We start from the raw sequence: 20710 nt of genomic DNA, 5'->3' as shown, positions 1-20710 counted from the left end.
AATCTAAGGATCAAAATCATGAACAGTTTGAAGCTTTGAGAATAAAATGATAATACCAATCATCAACCAAGAATTGAATATTATAGATAAATATCACCTCAATACACAAGAGTTTGAACAGATTACTCTCAATTCCAAAGAAAAGAATTAACCACTCACGGTGGCTATTATAAGCATGAACAACAAGAAAAGAAGATCCAAAGCATTTCTCCTTGACAATTATCTCCTTTAGGGTTTTCTTCCTTTGTTCATCCTCATGATGTCTAGGGTTATGACTCACACATTCTATTTAACCTAATTGGGTTTGGACTGAGTGACATCTTTATTCATGATATATTCATATGCTTCATCTCTCCTTAAATTTTGGATAATAACACAAAATTTGGGAATAAATCATTCTTATTCATTTCATAATTCAAACATATGTAAAAATGTTTAAATTCCTAAATTAGAGGTTAAAATGTAACTATTTTATCAATTAAAGTCCATAAGTGCCTATCTTCCTTTTTTATGAAATATTACTGAATTATGACATTTATCATAAGGCTAAACCCTTTTTGGTTGATTCCTTTGTAATTTCCCATTGAATTATGAGATTCTGATCAATAAAAGTTTTGTTTTTCAATTCTCTATAGTAGATATTTTAATCTTCTCATCTCTTGGAAAACTGGTTTTTGTGAGAGATTGTACTTGAATGAATGATTGAGAGTCTTCCTTGTCTTAAATTTTAGTTTCTTAGTTAGTTCGCATTGTTATGATTAATTTTTTGGGCACATGATTCAAGAGAGAGGAGAGAAATATCTCATTAGTACACGCATGGGTACAATATTGATTACATAAGTAAACACATGTTTTACTGATAAGATTCAATTGAATTGGATTAACACGTGTTTGATTTAATTTAATCCTATGTGATAATTGAAGGGTGATAATCTTTAGATAACCTGTGAAGAACTCATTGATGGAGGAACTTAGGAGTCAACTTGCGTTCTATACTGTTTTAAATTCATCTTTAATATTTTCTTGGTTAACAATCACAACCCTATTTCCTTTACCGTTATTGATAATTTCCATTACTTGAAGATAGGGTTCAAATTCTGTTAATTGGATTCACTATATGATTTGTTTGAGAGACGACTTTGGACCATCTAACCATTATCATTTCTATGGCATTAAACAAGTCTATCATTGTGTTAAACAAACTACATTGGAATATTTTTAATTTTATTGCAAAATGACAACTATCAGATGTTAACAAAATGTTTTTTCAAAATTTCTGAAGTCTTATTAACACCAAAGTAGCCCATAAGTCCAACTTCATGTGTTTCCTTTATAAGAAGTGTTCTTAAAATCCTTTACGAATACAAAAGTTTTTGTCTCTAAAAAACTATTCTTCATGAAAAATCCTTTGTAAGATCCTTAGGAATACTCTTGAAAAAATCATCATCATTTTGATACAACTCTTTAATGTGATCAAAATCCAAAATTTTTGTTTCTAAAGTGACAAACAAGGTGTCTTTTGAACAAAGCATATGACAAATGTTAGTTTGATCTTGCTTGGATTTGATCACATAAAAGGAATTGCTCAATGTACTCCACCTACTTTGCAAGGACCTAGCTAAGGCAGAAAGTTCCTTATCATAAGTGGAATAGTTAAGATGACTATCCTTTAACTTCTCACTAAATTATGTAATGGAGTGTCCTTCTTGAATCAAAACCACCCTTATTCCCACATTTGAAGCATCATAGAAAAGTTTGGAAATGACAAATGTGTCAAATGTTATTTCAAATTTTCAAAAGCCTCCCTTTGTTCATTTTTCCATTGAAAAGACACATTTTTCTTTAAAATCTCATTAAGGGGGAGGGTGGAGGGGGACAACAAGCGTGCTAACATCTTTTATGAACCTTTTGTAGAAACTAGCTAACCCATGAAAATATCTTATAACTAATATTTTCTTCATCCACTTGCACACCTTTGTTACTTATTATGAAACCTAGGAAATTTAAACTACTCATGTTTTAGGTGTGACAAAAACACCCTAGGCTGATGCACATGTTCATGCATGGTCATGCAAGAATATCATTAAAGTACACTACAATTTTTTTTTAATGAAAGATCTAAGACCATGATGCACGAGTCTCATGAATATACTAGATGTGTTTGTAAGTCCAAAAAGCATCACTAACTACTCATATAATCCAAACTCGGTCTTGAATGTTGTTTTTCGTTCATCTCCTTCTTTAACCCTTATGTGGTTGTACCCACTTTTAAGTCTATTTTTAAGAAGAACACTACTACCATAGAGTTTTTCTATAAAGTCATCTAGCTGGGGGATGATGTGTCTATTCTTGATAATGATATTGTTTATAGCCTTATAGTCCGTATACATTCTCCAAGTCCCATCTTTTTTAGGCACTAACATTACATGTATGATACATGGACTCATGCTTTCTCTATCCCAACCTTTGTCCATGAGTCTTTCCACTTATCTTTGAATCTCCTTAGTCAGCTCAGGATAACTCCTATAGGTAGGCCTATTAGGCAATGATGCTCAAGAAATAAGGTTTATTTGATGTTCAATACCTATTAAGGGAGGAAGTCTCTTTGGGGGATGTTGAAAAGGTTATCTAATCTAAGAGTTTTTCCATGCCTAAAGAAGGTGAAGGGGGAAGTTGGGAAGACAAGGAACAAATATTAGTGGGCAAAAGAAGATAAAAATACTTATGAGTTAGTTTTACCTTTTAGACTTCTTTGGATGAAACCCTGAGCATCTCTTTACCTTCTTCTCCTTTGCTTTTGGAGTGTGAATTTTCATTTTCGCTTTCTTTTCTAATCACCATTTGATCTTTTCTCACTTCTTTTGTAGTGAGAAACTTAAAGGAGTATTCTTACCTATTCTCTCAAATGTGAACCTGTTGGTTAGACCATCATGAGCTAAGTCTAGAATGCGCAATCTAGAGCAAAATCTATTACAATTGACCTTTAGGATTGTACAATTCACAACTACACTAAATATGAAATTACTATTTCAGATTATTCAATTCATAATACTTTCATATTGCACAATTTGGAAATAACTCAAATCCCAATTACACCTTTACTATTGCTTGAATAGGAAGCTAACTTCAACTTTCACCTCAACCAAAACTCTTTCTTGTCAAATTCAATGTTAAAAGTAAGAGTTCACAAGTAAAAATACCAATCCTTAACATCAATAAATGTTAAATGTTTTGAAGGTTAGATGAACTATAAAGCCAAAATAAAAAATAAAAAATTAAAAAAAATGTAGGAGGAAAATATTAAAGTACACTAAGTGAATGCTTTCTGTGAAATTTTCATGGGCTTTCTGGAAGCCCGAGCCCAAGCCCAAGCAGAGCCACGTGACTCTTCGAATCATTTTAATTTTTTTTTAAGGAAAAGACCGAGAAAAGAAATGACCGGGGAAAGAAAGAAAGAAAGACTGTTTTGTGTTTAAATAAAACAAGAAGGATAAGAGAGAAGCAGCTTCTTCTTCTTGTTACTGCTTCAATTTCCAACAACAATTTCACCTCTCTCTCTCGCACTCTCTTTCTTTCTTCCAATTTGCGTTAGTTAAGCCACTCGTTCAAATCCCACCACTGTAAGCGCTTCTTCATCTTCAATTTTCCCTCGCTGTTTCCCTTTCGCTTTTTAGTAACTCACTTCTTAAATGATAAATGAATGATAAAAGCTTTTGGGGTGATTTGTTTTTCACTTTTTTTTGGATATTTACTGAATTTTGTGGCATGGAAGCGTGCTGGTGTTTTGTTTGTGTTGGTTGTTTCTTAGCTTTTGTTTCTGCTTACGCTGCATGTACCTTTGTGGTTGAAGTTGAGGTGGCTGTTGTTGGTTTATTTGGGTTTTCAGAATGGAGTATGTATTTTAACTTGCGGTGTGTTGCTGAGTTTGGTGTTTGTGGTTTTCAGCGTTGTTGCTCTGGGAAGTTGGTGAGAGACAACTCTTGAAGAGTTTTGGATCTGTTTCCTGGGAAACCCTATTTTCCGCCGTGAGTCTTTGGAAATTGGGATTCTGTGAGATGGAAGCTGAGGATGGAACTAGCAATGGTGATAACATTGAATGGGCTGTGTTGGATAGGAGGCCAGATTCTGAAGATGGAGATTACGGGGGTAGAATTCAAGGTGGAAATAATGTTGCTGGAGGCGAAGAAGGTCAGGGCTTGAAGAATGAAACTATAAATGATGGGGTTGTGGTTGAAGGTGAAGAAGTTCTGGGTTTGAAGAAGGAAGCTGTAGATAGTTGGGTGACAAGTAAAAGTGGGAATGGTATTGCTGAAGGTCAAGAAGTTCGGGGCTTAAAGCGTGAAGCTGTAAATAATGGGGTGACACGCGAAGGAGGAAATGGTGTTGCTAATAGGAAAGAAGTTTGGGGTTTGAAGAATGGAACTGTAATTACTGGGTTAACAGTTGAAGGGGGTAATGGTGTTGCTGCAGGTGAAGAAAAAGTTAAGGACTTGAAGAATAAAACTGTAAATAATGGAATGGTACTTGAGGGTGAAAATGGTGCTGCTGAAGGCGAAGTTTGGGCCTTGAAGAATGATGTTGTAAATATCAGAGTCGAAGTTGCTGATGGGAATGGTGTTTCTGAAGGTGGAGAGGTTTTGGGCTCAAAGAAGGAAATTATAAATAATGGAGTGTCAATTGCTGATGGGAATCTTGTTGCTTACAGTGGAGGTCTAGGCTCAAAGAATGAAGCTGTAAATAATGAGATGGTAATTGCAGATGGCAGTGGTGTTACTGCAGTTGAAGACGACCGCTTGAAGAATGGAACTGTAGATAATGTAGTGATACTTGCAGATGGAGTTGGTGTTGTAGAAGGAAACTCTGGTGCAGTTGAATGTTTTCGAACATATAAGAGGCGCAAGCATGTAAAATCTACTTCAGAATTTAAAGTTCAGGAGAACAGAAGAATACATTTGGAAGCTGTAAGTCACCTGCTGGACCAGGTTTTCCCTACTGCTTTTACAACATGTGTGCCTTTGATGGTGCTGTATATCTATTTTGTCATCACTCTGTACGTACTAGATCTTTTATGTGTTATGTATGTCATTTTATAAAATTGTTAGAGGTCTAGCTGCTAGATTGTTAGGTTTATGTTAAAAAGAGGTCAATCAGCTTGTAAGATGCACAAGTGCCTATAACATGTAATTATGGAATATTTTGCAAGAGTGTTGATATTCAAGGGTATCCCTGTTCTATGTGGATTGAGTTGGACTTGTAATTATAGATGTTTTAGTCAAATAGTTTAAAAAATATGACTATAGAGAGATATTATACTTCCTTGGTTATCTATGGCTTATTTACTCCGACTATATTTGGGCGGATGCAGTGCGGTGATTGTTTCTTTAGCTGCTTCCTAAGACATTTGTTCTAACCTAAGATATTAGGTTTCTGGTCTTTGGTTCCTTGCAGTGGCTTCTAAATCTATGGTAGTGAGTATTTGTAGAAGATTTATTAAGCTGAGTGATGCATAGGAAAAACGTAAAGCAGAATGCTAATGTTGGTAGAAGAAATACTGAATACTGCTAATCTTATGTTGCTGTGCTCTTTAGTCTTAATTTGCTAATGCTTCAAAGATATGGAGTTACTCAGACATAAACACGCATAGGATCTGTGTTCAATAGGTATGCTAAATGTTAGTAAGACTAACCTAACTAACCCATCATGAGCTGCATTTGGTTCAAGATTAGGTATGTTACTAGTTAAATTTGTGAATTTAAGAACAAAAATGAGGAGAACATCTTCACATGACAAAATCTGGGGATCATTTCTCTTATATTTTTTAGATATTGTGCATTGGAGCACCTATAGCGTTGTTAGAATTTTATTATGTTCAAAATAGAGTTATAACTTTGATCAGTGTACTCAGTTCAGACACAAGGGACAAATGTATTTTGGTCCTGGATCGTAATTGACATTTTGATGACAAAAGAGAACTAATTTGCAAAATAAATGTTTGACATTGCTATTGTGCTAAGATAAATTCCTCTTGTAGTACACTGTTGAATGAAGAATAATTATGTACAAAAATGAAGCTGAGTTGCAACCTATGTGCTGTATTTTCTGTTAAACTTCAGGAAAGAGAGAACATTAAGTTGAAACCGTGTGTTTTTTAGACAACATAGGAGCTTTATTTATAGTGAGAAGAAAAAATAATCAGTGCAATAAATAGAGGAGATTTGGTATCCTCTAATAACAAAGATATGATATAGGAATAATAAAAAAAGTTCCTACTAAAACATATATAATCTAGTTATTCTTCATTATATATGATCAATTCCTTATTTCTATAACTATAACACTCCCCTCAACTAGAGTATATAAGTTGTATGTGCCCAACTTGCTACAAATATAATCGATCCTCAATCCTAGACTTGGTGAATATGTCAACCCACTATTCACTAGAGTTGACAAATCTAGTGGTGATGTCTCTCGAAGATACAAGGAATTGATGAAGATGGACAATTTTCTTTTTTCTCTTTTGAAATGACAATCCACCTGTGAAGCTCCGACACGGCAAAAATCACGCCGTTACCGCGTCCGACACGCTTCCGACACGGGTGCGCGGTGGGTGCGTGCACGACGCGGTGTCGGACGCACCTGCCTGGGCCGGAAACGGCCCTCTTCCAGGACACGTCGGAGGAGACGCGGTCCACTCCTTCGACACGGCGGATGGCGCGCAGTCCACTCCTTGGACACGGCGGACGGACGGCGGACGGACACGGTGCACTAAACCCTTATTTCACAGAAAATCTTAACTAAAATCTCAAATAAAATCCTTATTTCACAGAAAATCTTAACTAAAATCTCAAATAAAACCCTTATTTCACAGAAAATCTTAACTAAAATCTCAAATAAAACCCTTATTTCACAGAAAATCTTAACTAAAATCTCAAACAAAATCATAAAATCTTAAACAAATCATTTAAATAAAAATATATATAAAAATCTTTAAAAAATCCAGAAATAAAAAAGAAAATTAAGAATAAATAATATATTTTTTTCTTAAAAAAAATTATAATTTGAAAAATAAACTTTATAAATATGAGTTAGAACCAGTAACAGAGCATTGGTGAACTCAAGTGGAAGACATAAAGTGGTGAGCATTGGAGAAGAAGAAAGGAAGAAGAAAGAAAGAAAAGGAAGAAAAAAGACAATTTTAATTTATACATAGCCGTGTCCCGTGTCCTATAATTTTCAATTTAGCCGTATCTCCGTGTCCGTGTCCGTGTCGTATCTGTTCCCGTGTCCGTGTCTGGGCTTCATAGCAATCCACCTCAATATGTTTGGTCCTCTCATGAAAGATAGGATTATAGGCAATGTGTAATGTTGCATGGTTATCACATTCAAGGTGCATTTAAGAACTTTCTTCAAATTTGAGCTATTTGAGGATTTTTTTTTAGCCATATGAGCTCAGAAGTGATTAATGCCATTGTCCTATATTCTACTTCTACTCTTGATCTTACCACAATATTTTGTTTCTTACTTTTCCGCTATATTAAATTACCTTCAACAAGAACACATTTGATTTGCGCTCTAGAAGAGGAACCAATTCCCGAGTACCACAACTTTGAAGGGAACACATCTTATCAATCATCACTTGTTGCCACTCTTGGTGAGATAAAGCTTCACTTGGAGACTTAGGAATGCGAATAGAAGATAACAAATAAGGACAAATTAGTATAATGTATGGTGGAAAAAGGACGATAATCGTGGTTTGTATAGCAAGGAGAAGGGTTATGGGTAGAATGTGTACCAACCAAGTGGTCAATCAGTTTAGAGAAGATTGGATTTGGCACAAAAGATAGTGTTGGGGAAAGATCGGGCATGGGCTCCATTATATCATTATTCGTCGAAGATGGATTTCGTACTAGAATTTCAATTGGCCATGGTCAACGTTGATATACCTGAAGAGGTGTTGGAGAAACATCTCAAGTTACAATAGAGTCATCTAGTGATGATGAAAGAAGATTGACGATGTTGGGGAAGTGACTATATGAGTCGTCATTGGAATGAACAATTGTATAATATGGAATAGACTCAAAGAAAGAAATGTTAGTAGACACACACCTACTAAGATTAGTTAGAAACATCAATACCCGTTTTGAGAGTGATGATATCCTATTAAGACACATTTGAATGACCAAGGTGGAAGTTTTTGTACAAAACATGTGTTACTAAAAACAAGTGGAGGAAGATTATGAATGAGGAAATATGACAGAGTGGGGGTACTTGATCATTAAGAACGAATGGTGGCATTCCATTAATGAGATAACATAATGCAAGGAGAACATTCCCCAAAATTGCGGAGTAGTTTCAATTGGATGCTTGTTTTTGCATACAAATATTCCATTTTGTAGAGAAGTATAAGGGCACTAATTTTGCTCAAGGATACCATTAGATGCCATGAGTTGTTAGAATTGGTTAGACAAGTATTCATGAGTATTCTCACTATGAAATGCCCTTACGAATATACCAAATTGGGTTTCAATTTCATTAAAAGAAGTTTGAAATATATAAAACACATGATCCATTCTTCATTTACCAAATCCAATTACATCTAGAATAATTATCAACAAAGGTAACAAAATGTTTAAAACTAGAAGGGGTAACAGTATGAGTATGACCCTAAATATCATAGTGAACTAAAGAAAAATGAGACAAAACTTGTTTATTAAGATTATGAGGGAAATTTGACGAATATGTTTTTTGAACTGACATGACTCACAATTCAAGGTAGACAAATGTAAACTTGACACCATCCTTTTCAATTTCGTCAACTTGGGATGTCCAAATTGTGCATGGATCATCATTGGGGAGATCATTGATGTATATACCGATGGTGGTGGAGAGAGATAGTAAATGTAATGCGACTCACATCCGATGCCAATCGAAACATTATTTTAAGTGAAAGTAAGGATAAATGGGATTTGGTCAATTGGGTAACATACAATAAATTAAATGGGCAATTAGGGACGTAAAGAACAAAGACAATAATAGTAGGGGATTATAGGGGTTAAGTAGTACAAATGCTGCAAGCTTGTGTTTGTGAACCATTGACAACAATTATAAAAGGCAAATTGACAGTATTAGTAAAGGGGGAGAAAAGAGAATGATTAGTAGATATGTGATTAGTTGCACTAGAATCAATGACTCGAGGACCAGGGGAAGTAAATTGAGAGTTAAGCAAATGGATTACTAGTGTGTACCAATAATGTGTTGCATACCATTTGATAAAGTCTTAAAATGTTTCTAGCGATAGATTAGTCGGTAGTGTAAGAGAAAAAGGTGACTTAGTAGTACATGCCTAGCCAATATTGTGTGAACTAGGGAGTTTACCATGCACCTTCCAACACTTATTAATTGTATGTCCAATGCAATGTGACAATGTTCTCATTTTGGATGAATTTTAGTATTACATATGCAAGAGCATCCTAAATTATTACTTTGTGATATAAAGGTAGTGTTTTCCTCTATAAATGAAGTATGTGTCTTAATACTATAATATGGTTAGAAAAGGTGAATCTGTTCTGAAGGTTGATGTGGTGTTGGAAGACATTTTTTTTATAGAAAATTGGAAAAAATAAAAAGATAACCTAAGGACCGCACTTTCTTTGCTTTTTTTGCACTGCACCTCAACACTCTCTTTGCAAACCAAACTGCACTACACCCAAAGTGCAGTTTTTTTCCTCTATTTTTTCCATGCACCGCACCCAATCTACAGCCCCAAATTCCCAATCATTAAAATGACTTCAAATCCAACTTCAAACTCTTTTATACTCGTCATCATGATTCCAAAAAATGCTTTAGGAAATATGAGTGATATAGCTTGGAAGCATTGTATCTCAATTGCTGGGGATATTAGAAAACTTCAATGCAAATACTGTCAAAAGGTTGTCAAAAGGTAATAACAAGGGGAGTTTATCAGTTGAAAGCATCACTTGGTTGGTACTAAAAATGATGTTGGAGCTTGCAAAGATGTTACTGATGAGGTGAAAAAGGAAATGTGGGAAATTATTGTTTGTTTGCAACAAAAGTTAAACAAGAAATCAAGCCTTAATATGGAGGAGGAAATGGCAGAAGCTAGTGAGAAAAGAAAAAAAAGTGAGGCATTCAGCAACAGTCCTAGTCATAGAAGTATTTTCAAGAACAAAGTCTTTTACTACACAAGCTACCATCAACAACATGTTTAAGAGAGGTGTGAGAGAGGAAACATGTTCAACAATTGCCAGCAATATACCTTTCAATGGGGCAAAGAGTGAAGAATTCAGTGCTATGTTTGATTTGGTTTCAAGACATGGCCTTGCATTTAAGTAGTGATTGATAATGTAGCAAACTACAAAGTTGTTGGTCAAATGTTGATGGTAAAGAGGAGAAGGCTATTTTGGACACCTTGTGCTTCTCATTGTTTTGACTTAATGTTGGAGGATTATGAGAAGAAGATCGCAATTCATGAGGATACAATTCCTAAAGGTAAAAAAATACTAACTTTATCTATTCAAGAACTTCTCTAATTTCTCTACTACAATATTTCACTAAAGGAAGAGATTTTGTAAGGCCAAGTATTACTCGTTTTGCTACATCTTACTTAACACTAGGGTGCCTTCATGAGAATAAGGGAGCTTTAATTGGAATGTTTACTAGTAATGAATGGAAGTCTAGCAAGTTTGCTAAAACAAATGATGGTAAAATAGTCGAAGATGTGGTTTAAGATAAGGAATTTTGGAAGAATGTCATAATTGGTTTGAAGGGTGCTTGCCTCTAATTGAAGTGCTTTGATTGGTTGATTCGGATCAAAAGCCAGCCATGAGTTTCATTTATGAAGCAATGGACCAAGCTAAGAAGAAGATACAAAAGGCTCTCAATGCTATCAAAAATAGGTATTTTATTTTGGTTAGCTACCTGTCTATGTATTTGTTTGTTAGGATGACGATTCTGAAATTCAGAACATAAAACTAATTCAATGTAATATATTTTGGTTGGTTATTTGCCTTTGTGGAACATCATTGATGAAAGATGGACCATGCAACTCCATAGTCCTTTGCATGCTGCAAGCTAACCCTCAAATGAATTTAAAGTAGATTTGGAAGTGAACAAGGTCTGATGGAATGTATAACTAGGATGGTGGAGGATGAGGATGAACAAACTCTCCTGGATGTTCAAATTGATGATTTTAAAAAACGAGCAAAATATTTTGGTTTTCCCTAGGCTACTTGGTCAATTAATTTACAGACTCCAATAGATTGGTGGGAGTCTTATGGTGATGAGTATCTTGAACTCCAAAAATTTGCCATTCATGTATTGAGCTTGACATGTAGCTCTTCCGGATGTAGCGTAATTGGAGTTCCTTTGAGATGGTAAGTTAATGTTAAAATATATCTCTAGAATAAAATTATTAGTCTACTAGTCCACTACTTGCTTATCATATTTGTCTTTGCATTTGTTTAGGTCCACACAAAGAGAAGAAATAGGCTAAAGCAAAGCACAATGAATGATGTTGTTTTTGTTATGGCTAATTCAAAATTAGCTAAGAAGCAAACAAGAAAACTAACTCAAATTATTGTTGATGATTGTTCATCCAATGAAGATTAGATTATGAAAGATGAGCATGAGCATAATGAAGCATTGGATTTGGATGAAAACTTGGTTCCACTCGAAGTTTAGGAGGTTGAAACTTTACATAATCATGATTTACACATGACTGATTTGAATGGTGAAGGAGATGGAAATGATGGAGTTAAAGGTCTCTATGCAGATTATGAATTTAACTTACAAGATTATTTGGTTTAGATAGATTATTATTTTGTTACTGTTTTGTATCTAGGAAGGAGTTACTCATATGTAACTAGGGTGTGGTGTTTACACTAATTATGTACTTTTTTTTTTATATATTATGAGGTTCAATTATGAATTTTGAGTGAGATATAGTGATTTTATGTGTGTATATAAATTTTCATAAAATTTGTAGGATCTTACAATCTGTTACGATCACCCGATTTACAATTCATATTTCTCTTTCCGATCTTGAGTAAGATCTTGATTTTTACTATCATGGTCACCATAACTTATTCGAAAGTGGTGCTGAAACAGTGAACACAAACCTAGGAGAAATGTTTTAAAAAGAAAAACCCTTCAAAGACAGTAGGTCTAGTGGGCCAACACAGTTTTGAAAATGACTCTAGATACCATGTTAAACTCTAGGAAAATAGAAACATTGAGCTGAAACCGTTCATTTTTGTGACAACACTAGTACTTTATCTATATCGAGAAAAAAAATCAATATAATAAATAATGGAGTTTTGATATCCTCTATTAACAAAAATATGATATGGAAATAAATAAAATGATTAGGATCAGTTCCTTGTTTCTATTATTATAACATTTTCAAAATAATGTATATTTGACAATATATTTACATAAGTCTTGGATTTGTTGAGAAGAGCTAGATTCTGTTGAACTTCTGTTGTAGGAGCCCAGGAGGGCACTAATTTGCTTGATTTATGTAGGAATGATGTGATTTTCAATGCTTTTATTAATTATTGTAATATAACATTCATGGTTAAGGAGATAATGATCCTCAATGTGTGTTTAAATATATTTAATTTGAGAGATGGGTAGAAAAAAAATACTGATTTCTTATTGTTAGTTATAGAGTAGACTTGTTTATTTTTTTTGGGTGTGGGAAGAAAGAGCAATATATTTGTGTCCTTTTTGTTATCTTAATAATTTGTTTCATAGAAAGTAATTAGTCCAAACAGGGGGGTAAATTTTGTCCGCTCATTATTTTACTTGAATATTATTTTACAGTAGTATTTGTATTTAATGTGGGAATAGGAAGAGAGAAAATTTGGCTGTAATCAAGATTTGTGCCTCACTATTGCAACTGATGACTCTGGCCTTGGTCCAGACATGACATCAAGCCCACTAATACTCTTGGTTTTTTTCTGCAAAGCTGTTTTTGAACTTTTCACACTAAATACTTGAATCTTTCTGAACAAACTGTGATTTAGTTGTAGGCAAGACTTAAATAGATTATTCACATGAGCCTTTGGGGAATGTTGTACTAAAGCATTTATATTTATATCATTCATTAGGCAATGATAATGGTGGTGTGGAGTGGTGTATAAGGGAAGCACTTATGATTCGTCCTAAAATTAGTTGTGCCACTACAATTGCCGGTTGGTTCTGCAGTTAGAAGTTCACATATCCTGCTTACAATTGTTCCTTTAGTTTTACTTTCCATATATTTTTCTGCAGGAAACTTTTAAGATTGACTACAATGGGCAAGAATGCTCTCCAGAATTAGAGTGTTTGCTTCATAGATTACAGAGTGAAGCTAATGGGCAAGAAAATGCTGTACATGATGGATTTTCTAGTAAGTCAGATGTCCATGGTGCAACTAAAAGGTGTCAGCGTGTGTTCTGCGATGTCTTAGCCTCTGAGAAGTTTAGTTCATTATGTAAAATACTGAAACCTGAAACTGTATTTGACTTTAGCCTGATAAACTCAAGGATGAAAGAGCACGCTTATGAACAATCGCCTACACTTTTCTTATCTGATCTTCAACAGGTAATTTATAATAATAGCTTGCCTCTTGTTACAGTTTTTACATAGCTATGAGTTTCCTTGAGAAAGTTTGAAAAATTTAGATTACTGAATATGTGATTTACCTGAGTGCCATGATGATGGTGTGCTTGTTCTTTTCTTTTGAGTGAAAATCTTGCTCTTAGTTTTAGACATAGCAATTCATGAAAACTCAATCATGAATATTTTTTGCACCCAATGTCTTGGATTCAATTGGCTCTTATCTTCCTCTAAGATATCCTTTAATTGGGAACTAACGCAGTGAAAGAGTTCCTTGGTTGCCCTTTAAACAGAGTTACAGTCTAAATAGGTTTTGATAGTAATTCACGAAAACACAATCAACAATCATGAATATTTTTTGCACCCAATGTTTTGGATTTGACTGGCTCTTATCTTCCTCAAAGATATCCTTTCATCAGGAACTAAAGAGTTCCTTGGTTTCCCTTTAAACAGAGTTACAGTGTAAAATTTAGAAAGTTAATTTTCCTCTTATTCTGAAAAAAAGTGAATTGTAATTGCACGACCAATTTAAGTATTCAGTCAGGTTCTGGGTTGTTTATGATTGAGCTTTGAAGCTACAATATTGCTTGTTATTTAGTAAACTGTTGGACCAGGTTAAGTTCTCATGTCTTGCTTCAAGGAGGACTAGTATCTAAAGAATAAGCTGATTTTCAGTGATTTCTATTGTAATTGAATGGTATAATATATACAAGTGAAAAGGAATGAGAAATTTCACTCATGATTTCTTGGTGTTGGTTCCCTTTAATTGGACTACTAGTCTGTTTTTAATTCTTTGATGTGATTATCCATGTCAAATTTGGAAGCAGCCTGTTGTTTCTGTGTTTGTAGTCAAATAGATGTGGAAATGGGGTTACACATTCTGTGTCAAGTCTCACACCATTTGAGAAGTCCTCATATGTTGTCAGAGTTCTGCGAGACTGGTCAATGTGTTTATTAGAGTTAAAGAGAGAGAGAAAGAGAATGAGAGAAAAGAGATTAACATGAAGAGGAACCACTTTGAATTTGTCCCTAATAAACAAAAAACGTGTAGAAGAGGTTTGGTAAGATTGATCCACCGTATTTAGGCTGAGATATAAACATTTGCACTAAATTTTCACCAACAAAGAAAAGATCAATCATGTGCTTGGTTCGAGCATGAAGAACATGATTACTATCTAAGGCCATTACACTTTGATTACTGTAATAGATAGCAGGAGGACCATGTTATATGCCTAGTTCTTTAAGAGGAGTTTTGAATCAATATAATTTCAGCATTAGTTTGAGACCTGGCTTCAGACACGTTTTTCTTAGACCACCAGGAGATGAGATTTGATCCAGGAAAAATGACAGCACCAGAGGTGGACCTGCAACCATTAGAATCTGTAGCCCAATCTACATTACCAAAAGCTTGTAAGGGAAAAGGAGAGGCAGAGTCATAGGAGTAAGATGAAGACCATGTAAAATACTACCTATCATATTATTCATGCACCTGTGTAAAATACTATGTATCATACTACTTAAGATGAACACCATGTAAAATACTACCTATCATATCAAATTCAAATTCTAAAATGGTACGAGAGCCTGCTTTGGATCTGTTATTGGGCCACCTATCATATTATTTATGCAACAGTGTTGAGCTGGGGGGGCGGGGGGTGGTGTATTTGGAAAATTCAAGTCTTACACTGACTGGCGATAAGGCCAAAATAGTGTATATGAATAGGGATAAGCCTTAGTTTACAAGATGGTTTTGTAAATGAGTTAGGCTTAAACCCAAATTGTTAGAATACTCTACAGGCAGTGAGAAGGTTGATCCATGATTCCTTGGCCTAGATTTGATACACCCAAATCAGATATAATCAGACCATCAAGAGCTAATTAATGAGGGCCGACAAACTTGTCTAATTTAGGAAAAAAGGTTGTTCCTAAAAATTATATCAACTACTATATTTTCTAAGATGAATAAATTATTTTAACTCCTATCAACTTGATTGCATCAGAGCCATCCATTATCTTTGCCTAATCAGAACTGTCCATAATCTTCAGGGTATTTCTTTACAGTGCTTGTTAATTTCTAGCCTGAGTAGGTAGCAGGCGAATTTAATTTCTTATTTTACATGACTCGGCCTTGTTGATATTCTTAGGTTTGGCAAAAGCTTCAAAATACTGGTCATCAGATTGTAGCTATTGCCAGGAGCCTCTCCAACCTGTCAAAAGCTTCATTCTGTGAGCGGGTAAAGAAAACTCTTGTTAATTCTTTGCCAGTTCCATAATTTTTTCTTTGGTTATTCACCTTTAGCTGCGTTACATCTTTTTTTTGTCATTTATAAATCATATCTTTTCTATATTGTCAGGTGGGGATTTCTGCGCACAGATCCTTTGTAGACGAAAAGCAAGTGGTAAGAGTGTCAATTTTTTATTCTGATAGTTCATGTGTTGATCATGCATATATCTGGATCAAGTAAGCACCTTTGATCTTGTAATCAGATAAAATTTGCGCATATTCCTAATCCTCTCACACTTTTCCACTATTCTATGCACATATACAAGAGAGTATTATTTTAATCTCAATATCGGAAGTTGCAGTTTTTGTACTGTAAGATTCAGTATAAAATAAAATACACGAATATGCCCTGGTGTTTTTTCAAACAACAAGAAAGACGAGCCATGTTTCAGTTGTGTAAAAGCATGAAGTAAAACCCCAAAGAGTCTTTTAGCTCAAGTGACAGAAGTCTCTCTCTGGACTATATAATGCAAACTTTAAATTCCACTGAGGCAGCTTTTAACTTTGGCTTACTTTTCCTTGTTGATCTCCCTTTTAACCATTAATAATAAAGAAACAAATTGCAACTCTTTTTTCCTTGGCGCCATCTAGCTACACTGAAAATGCTGTCTATTATGTGACAGAGACACTTTATGTTGACTGTTAATCAATTCTGATTGACAGCACTAGAACTTATACAAAAAATGATTGTCTTTTTTGTTCAGTTTTGTCTTGGCTATATCATAGATTAGAGATTCATCGTTTCTAGCATTGTTGCATTATTCTGCATGATCAAAGACCAAAGTTGATTCTATTATCTTCTCTCTCTTTTTTTCTTCTTGATTTCATCTTAAAAACTAAATGAGTGAAGAATGAGGTGTGGTTGTATAGTATGGCCAGAATTTATCGCTTATCAGTCCTTTGGTAACCCCACCCAATTTAACTTGGGCTGAAAATGGATCTGAATGCTAACATTGGGCTAACCTTCACTCCAATAGAAAGGGGAAACGAGCAGAAGCATATTTAGTCTGCCATCCCTCAGGGCAAATCCGTGTTCATCACAGGCTCTGCTGGGACTGGTAAAACCCTATTGTTTGAGGAAATGAATTACTGAAAAAATGACCTATATGTGGTTTTGTCATACAATAAGATCCAATTTGTTTGGACTCGTTAGGTTTGGCCCATTACCTTGAGTGAGGCCGAACATGTACACCTTTTGTTATGAAGATGTGATCTTATCCACCGATGGGTCTTGTTCTAAGCCCAACCCTCTTGTCTTAGGGTAGGATATCCAGAAACCTTAAATCACGGGAACTTCCCCTTTTTGGTGGACAACCTATGTTGGGCTGACTAAGCCCACTATCCTACCTAACAATTTCTTAGGTTGAATGCTTTATAAATATAATTTTATCTTTATAATATACAAGAATGAAAAGATTAGTCCCATTGTATTGGGATTTTCCCTACCTTTAAAACATTATTTTCCTCCGGTTGAGAAGAAAAGATATGAGAACTGTAGTTAATTTTTCCTCTGGCATCTAAATTTTGCTGTGATGACAACACACTGGTGACTAGTTTGATTTTTAAGACCTGTGTCTTTAAGTATCTTCCTAGGTTTTGTAAGTTTTAGCTATGCATGGTGTATGCGATTGTTTATGTTGTTCAATCAGTACCAAATGCACTTCATTTGATATGAAATTTTGCTTGAGATTTCTTAAACCGGTGTTGATTTTTTTATGTTATGTCAAATGGCTCTGTAACCAGGAATCAATCTCTCACATGAAGCCAGAGAAGACAGTAGCATGTGTTACATCCAAAACTGGCAGTTGCAGGCATTGTGGAGACAAAGCAGAAGGTGTAGACTGTTTGGTTTGTGATTCATGTGAAGAGATGTATCATCTGTCTTGTATAGAGCCTTATGTGAAAGAAGTACCCCGCAAAAGCTGGTTCTGTGCCAATTGTACTGCCAGAGGAATTGGATGTCAACATGAGAACTGTGTGGTGTGTGAACGGTTGAATGTCCCGAAGACACTGGACAACATTGTTGGCAAGGAAAGCATCCCTACAAAAGAGGAAAAACCGAATGAATTGGAAGAGAATCCAAATTGTACTTGTGATGGGATTCCAGTTTCCATAGGTGGGAGACATCCATCTGTCTGCAAAACTTGTAAAATAGCGGTGCGTGGTGGAAAAATAAAAATATGTGGTCACTTATTTTGCCCCAGTAAATACTACCATGTAAGGTGTTTGTCAACTAAGCAGCTTAAGACATACGGTCAATGTTGGTATTGCCCTTCTTGTATTTGCCAAGTCTGCTTCACTGACAAAGATGATGATAGGATTGTACTCTGTGATGGCTGTGATCATGCATACCACGTGTACTGTATGAAACCTCCGCTAAATTATATTCCTACAGGGAAATGGTTCTGCATAAAATGTGAACCCGGGATACTAGCAATACGCCAGGCAAGGAAGGCATACGAGAGCAAGAAAGGGAAAATTGGTCCGAATGATTTAAAGCCAAATGAAGACATTGACCAGAAATGGAACAGAAAACGTGGACGGGAAACCGACACAGTCGGAGGAATGGACATGCTTATAAATGCAGCAAATACTCTGAAATTTGAAGAGAACATGAATGCAATCCAGATTGAGTCAGAGAGAACATTAACATAAGGGCGTATCTGCAAACTGCTAATGCCTCAAATTTTATACTTCCTGCATTTGTTTTAGATAACTGATTTTGTTAGGCTGTAAAACTATGGTAGATTTTGCTGACTTTTGGATACATGCCGTTTGGTGAGAAAGGGGATTTTACAGGCCAGAGAGCATAAAGCATCAATAGAAACTGTGATGCATTAAGTTTTGCTCCTTTTGCAGGTTATATAGCATTGTAATATATGTGGTTGATATGAAATTTAATTGGCTACTTTGCTCCATGCAGAATATAATGTTCTGATTGTCATGTTTTAGCAAGTCAATGTTCTTTAAATTAGAATAATGTCGATGTCCTGTTTGTGGATAACCAAGAGGGATGTTTTTATCCGTTTACATTTCAATGTTTCAGTACCAATTTCTTACAAGCCTTGAACAGCATTCTGCATCTGATGACTCATTCGATGAATAGGCAATTGTTTCTTGCACCCGATCAATTATGACTGACACCTGACGAATGTTTAAAACTTCCATTGTGCTCTTCTCTTCTTCACTTTGAAAAATAGTGTATGGTGAGGTAGAGGAAGTTCATTGTTGTGGTGAAGCTTTGCTTTGAGCTGCAGAAGAGGAGGTTACATTCATTGTTGTGCACGGACGTTCAGTTTAAGTTTCGTTTGCCAAGGTAATGAGTTAACAACAACATTTTGGAAAAAAATATCCGCAAGTCAAATGCCTATTATGGATAAAAATATCTGGAACCACTAATACTGTGGATAAAAATATTCGGAAGTCATTTCTCAACTGCGGATAAAAATATCCAGAAGCGATTCTTGAACTGTGGATAAAAATATCCGGAATGCAATAGTGAACTACGGATAAAAATATGCGGAAATCAATAATGAACTATGGATAAAAATGTGTGGAAGTCAATAATGAATTATGGATATCCAGTAGGCATGACAAGTACCTTGACTTCTTCGACGATGGTTCCTTCTCCGACTTCATAAGCTGACTGTGGGGGTTGCTGCTGCCTGCGATGATGAAGGTCACTGACGGTGAAACAAACGAACGAAGATGACGATGGCTGATGGTAGCTGTGGCTGTTGCTTCACGCACAAACGAATAAGAAGAAGAATAGGGTTTGATGCATGACATTAGGTGCAGATCACACTTTAAGGTATTTTCAAATTCATTAAGGATAGTTTCGTCTTTTCCTATATGTGATTGGGTGCCAGTTTAAAATGATCGAGTTCAAAATGATCGGATGCAGGGAGAATCAACAAATGAATAACTTTGGGGATGTTTGAAAGAGTTTCTTCCACACTCAACGTAGTTTACAAAAATTAGTTTCTTCAACTCTAAATTTATTTACAAAAAGGTAGGATTTTTTCAGCTTATTTCCGTAAGCTTCACGGTTGAGTTTATGCATAAGTTCTCTTGTAATAATTTTTTTAAAAATAATTAAGTTGTTTGTCCACACACACCCTTTTCTCCTTTTTCTTCTCTAGGAATTCGGGAACTGCAACTTAAGATTACGGGGAACTATTTTCTTTTCTTCTAATTAGGAAGTTATAGACTGATTTATTATCATGTTTTGCGTTAATCTAAAGCCAATAAATTTTATGATTTAAAAAATTATTAAGACTTTTAATTAATGATTTTATTATAAAGTAAATAAAATTACAATATCAAAGTCGCTTTGGCCGAGTGGTTAAGGCGTGTGCCTGCTAAGTACATGGGGTTTCCCCGCGAGAGTTCGAATCTCTCAGGCGACGAAACTCATTTTTTAATTTTATAGTTATTTTATTCCAAAATTTTATAGTTATTTTATTCCAAAATTTTATAGTTATTTTATTCCAAAATTTTATAGTTATTTTATTCCAAAATTTTATAGCTATTTTATTCCAAAATTTTATAGCTATTTTATTCCAAAATTTTATAGTTATTTTATTCCAAAATTATCCTTATGCAAATATTTTAGGTGTTTATTGCTTTCGTTGAGAGTTGCAATGATGATTAGCAGTGGATTATGATTATTCATGATAGTTTTTGTTGCCTTCTGGTGTTGGTGGTTGGTTTCTGATAGTGGTTGTGAGAGATTTTTGGTGGTGAGAACTTATTTTGTTTAAGTTAAGGTATAGAGTTTTTTTTGAATTTATAACCCGTAAATGT

At 34.9% G+C, this 20710-nt stretch overlaps 1 protein-coding gene and 1 non-coding gene across 9 annotated transcripts; both read left to right on the top strand.

Annotated features, from left to right (window-relative positions):
• Positions 1-3431: 3431 nt before the first annotated feature.
• LOC137813473 (uncharacterized) lies at positions 3432-18848 on the top strand. Of its 8 annotated transcripts, none has more exons than XM_068615746.1 (6): positions 3432-3620; positions 3946-4982; positions 13294-13605; positions 15765-15854; positions 15975-16019; positions 17648-18848. In XM_068615746.1, the coding sequence occupies exons 2-6, from the start codon at positions 4056-4058 to the stop codon at positions 18557-18559; spliced, it is 2286 nt and encodes a 761-aa protein (XP_068471847.1). In that variant the 5' UTR covers positions 3432-3620; positions 3946-4055; the 3' UTR covers positions 18560-18848. The 8 variants fall into 8 exon arrangements, with proteins under 8 accessions (XP_068471847.1, XP_068471851.1, XP_068471849.1 ...); XM_068615750.1 differs by having other exon boundaries at positions 3437-3620; positions 3946-4961; XM_068615748.1 differs by having other exon boundaries at positions 3441-3620; positions 3851-4982.
• A 1383-nt stretch (positions 18849-20231) lies between these two features.
• Positions 20232-20313, top strand: TRNAS-GCU (transfer RNA serine (anticodon GCU)). The gene has a single exon. It is a non-coding gene; the product is annotated as a tRNA-Ser (tRNA).
• The last annotated feature ends 397 nt before the right edge of the window (positions 20314-20710 follow it).

Source organism: Phaseolus vulgaris, chromosome 1 (assembly GCF_000499845.2).
Source record: "Phaseolus vulgaris cultivar G19833 chromosome 1, P. vulgaris v2.0, whole genome shotgun sequence".
In the NCBI taxonomy this organism is placed as follows: Eukaryota; Viridiplantae; Streptophyta; class Magnoliopsida; order Fabales; family Fabaceae; genus Phaseolus; species Phaseolus vulgaris.
Note: the sequence above shows the minus strand (reverse complement) of the source record. Positions and strands in the feature narration are given on the sequence as shown.

Excerpts from the sequence above, each read along its gene's own strand:
- LOC137813473 (XM_068615746.1), top strand. The coding sequence starts at position 4,056 with ATGGAAGCTGAGGATGGAACTAGCAATGGTGATAACATTGAATGGGCT. Across the intron at positions 4,983-13,293 it reads TAAGTCACCTGCTGGACCAG|GAAACTTTTAAGATTGACTA; the intron begins GTTTTCCCTACT and ends ATTTTTCTGCAG. Across the intron at positions 16,020-17,647 it reads TTGTAGACGAAAAGCAAGTG|GAATCAATCTCTCACATGAA; the intron begins GTAAGAGTGTCA and ends CTCTGTAACCAG.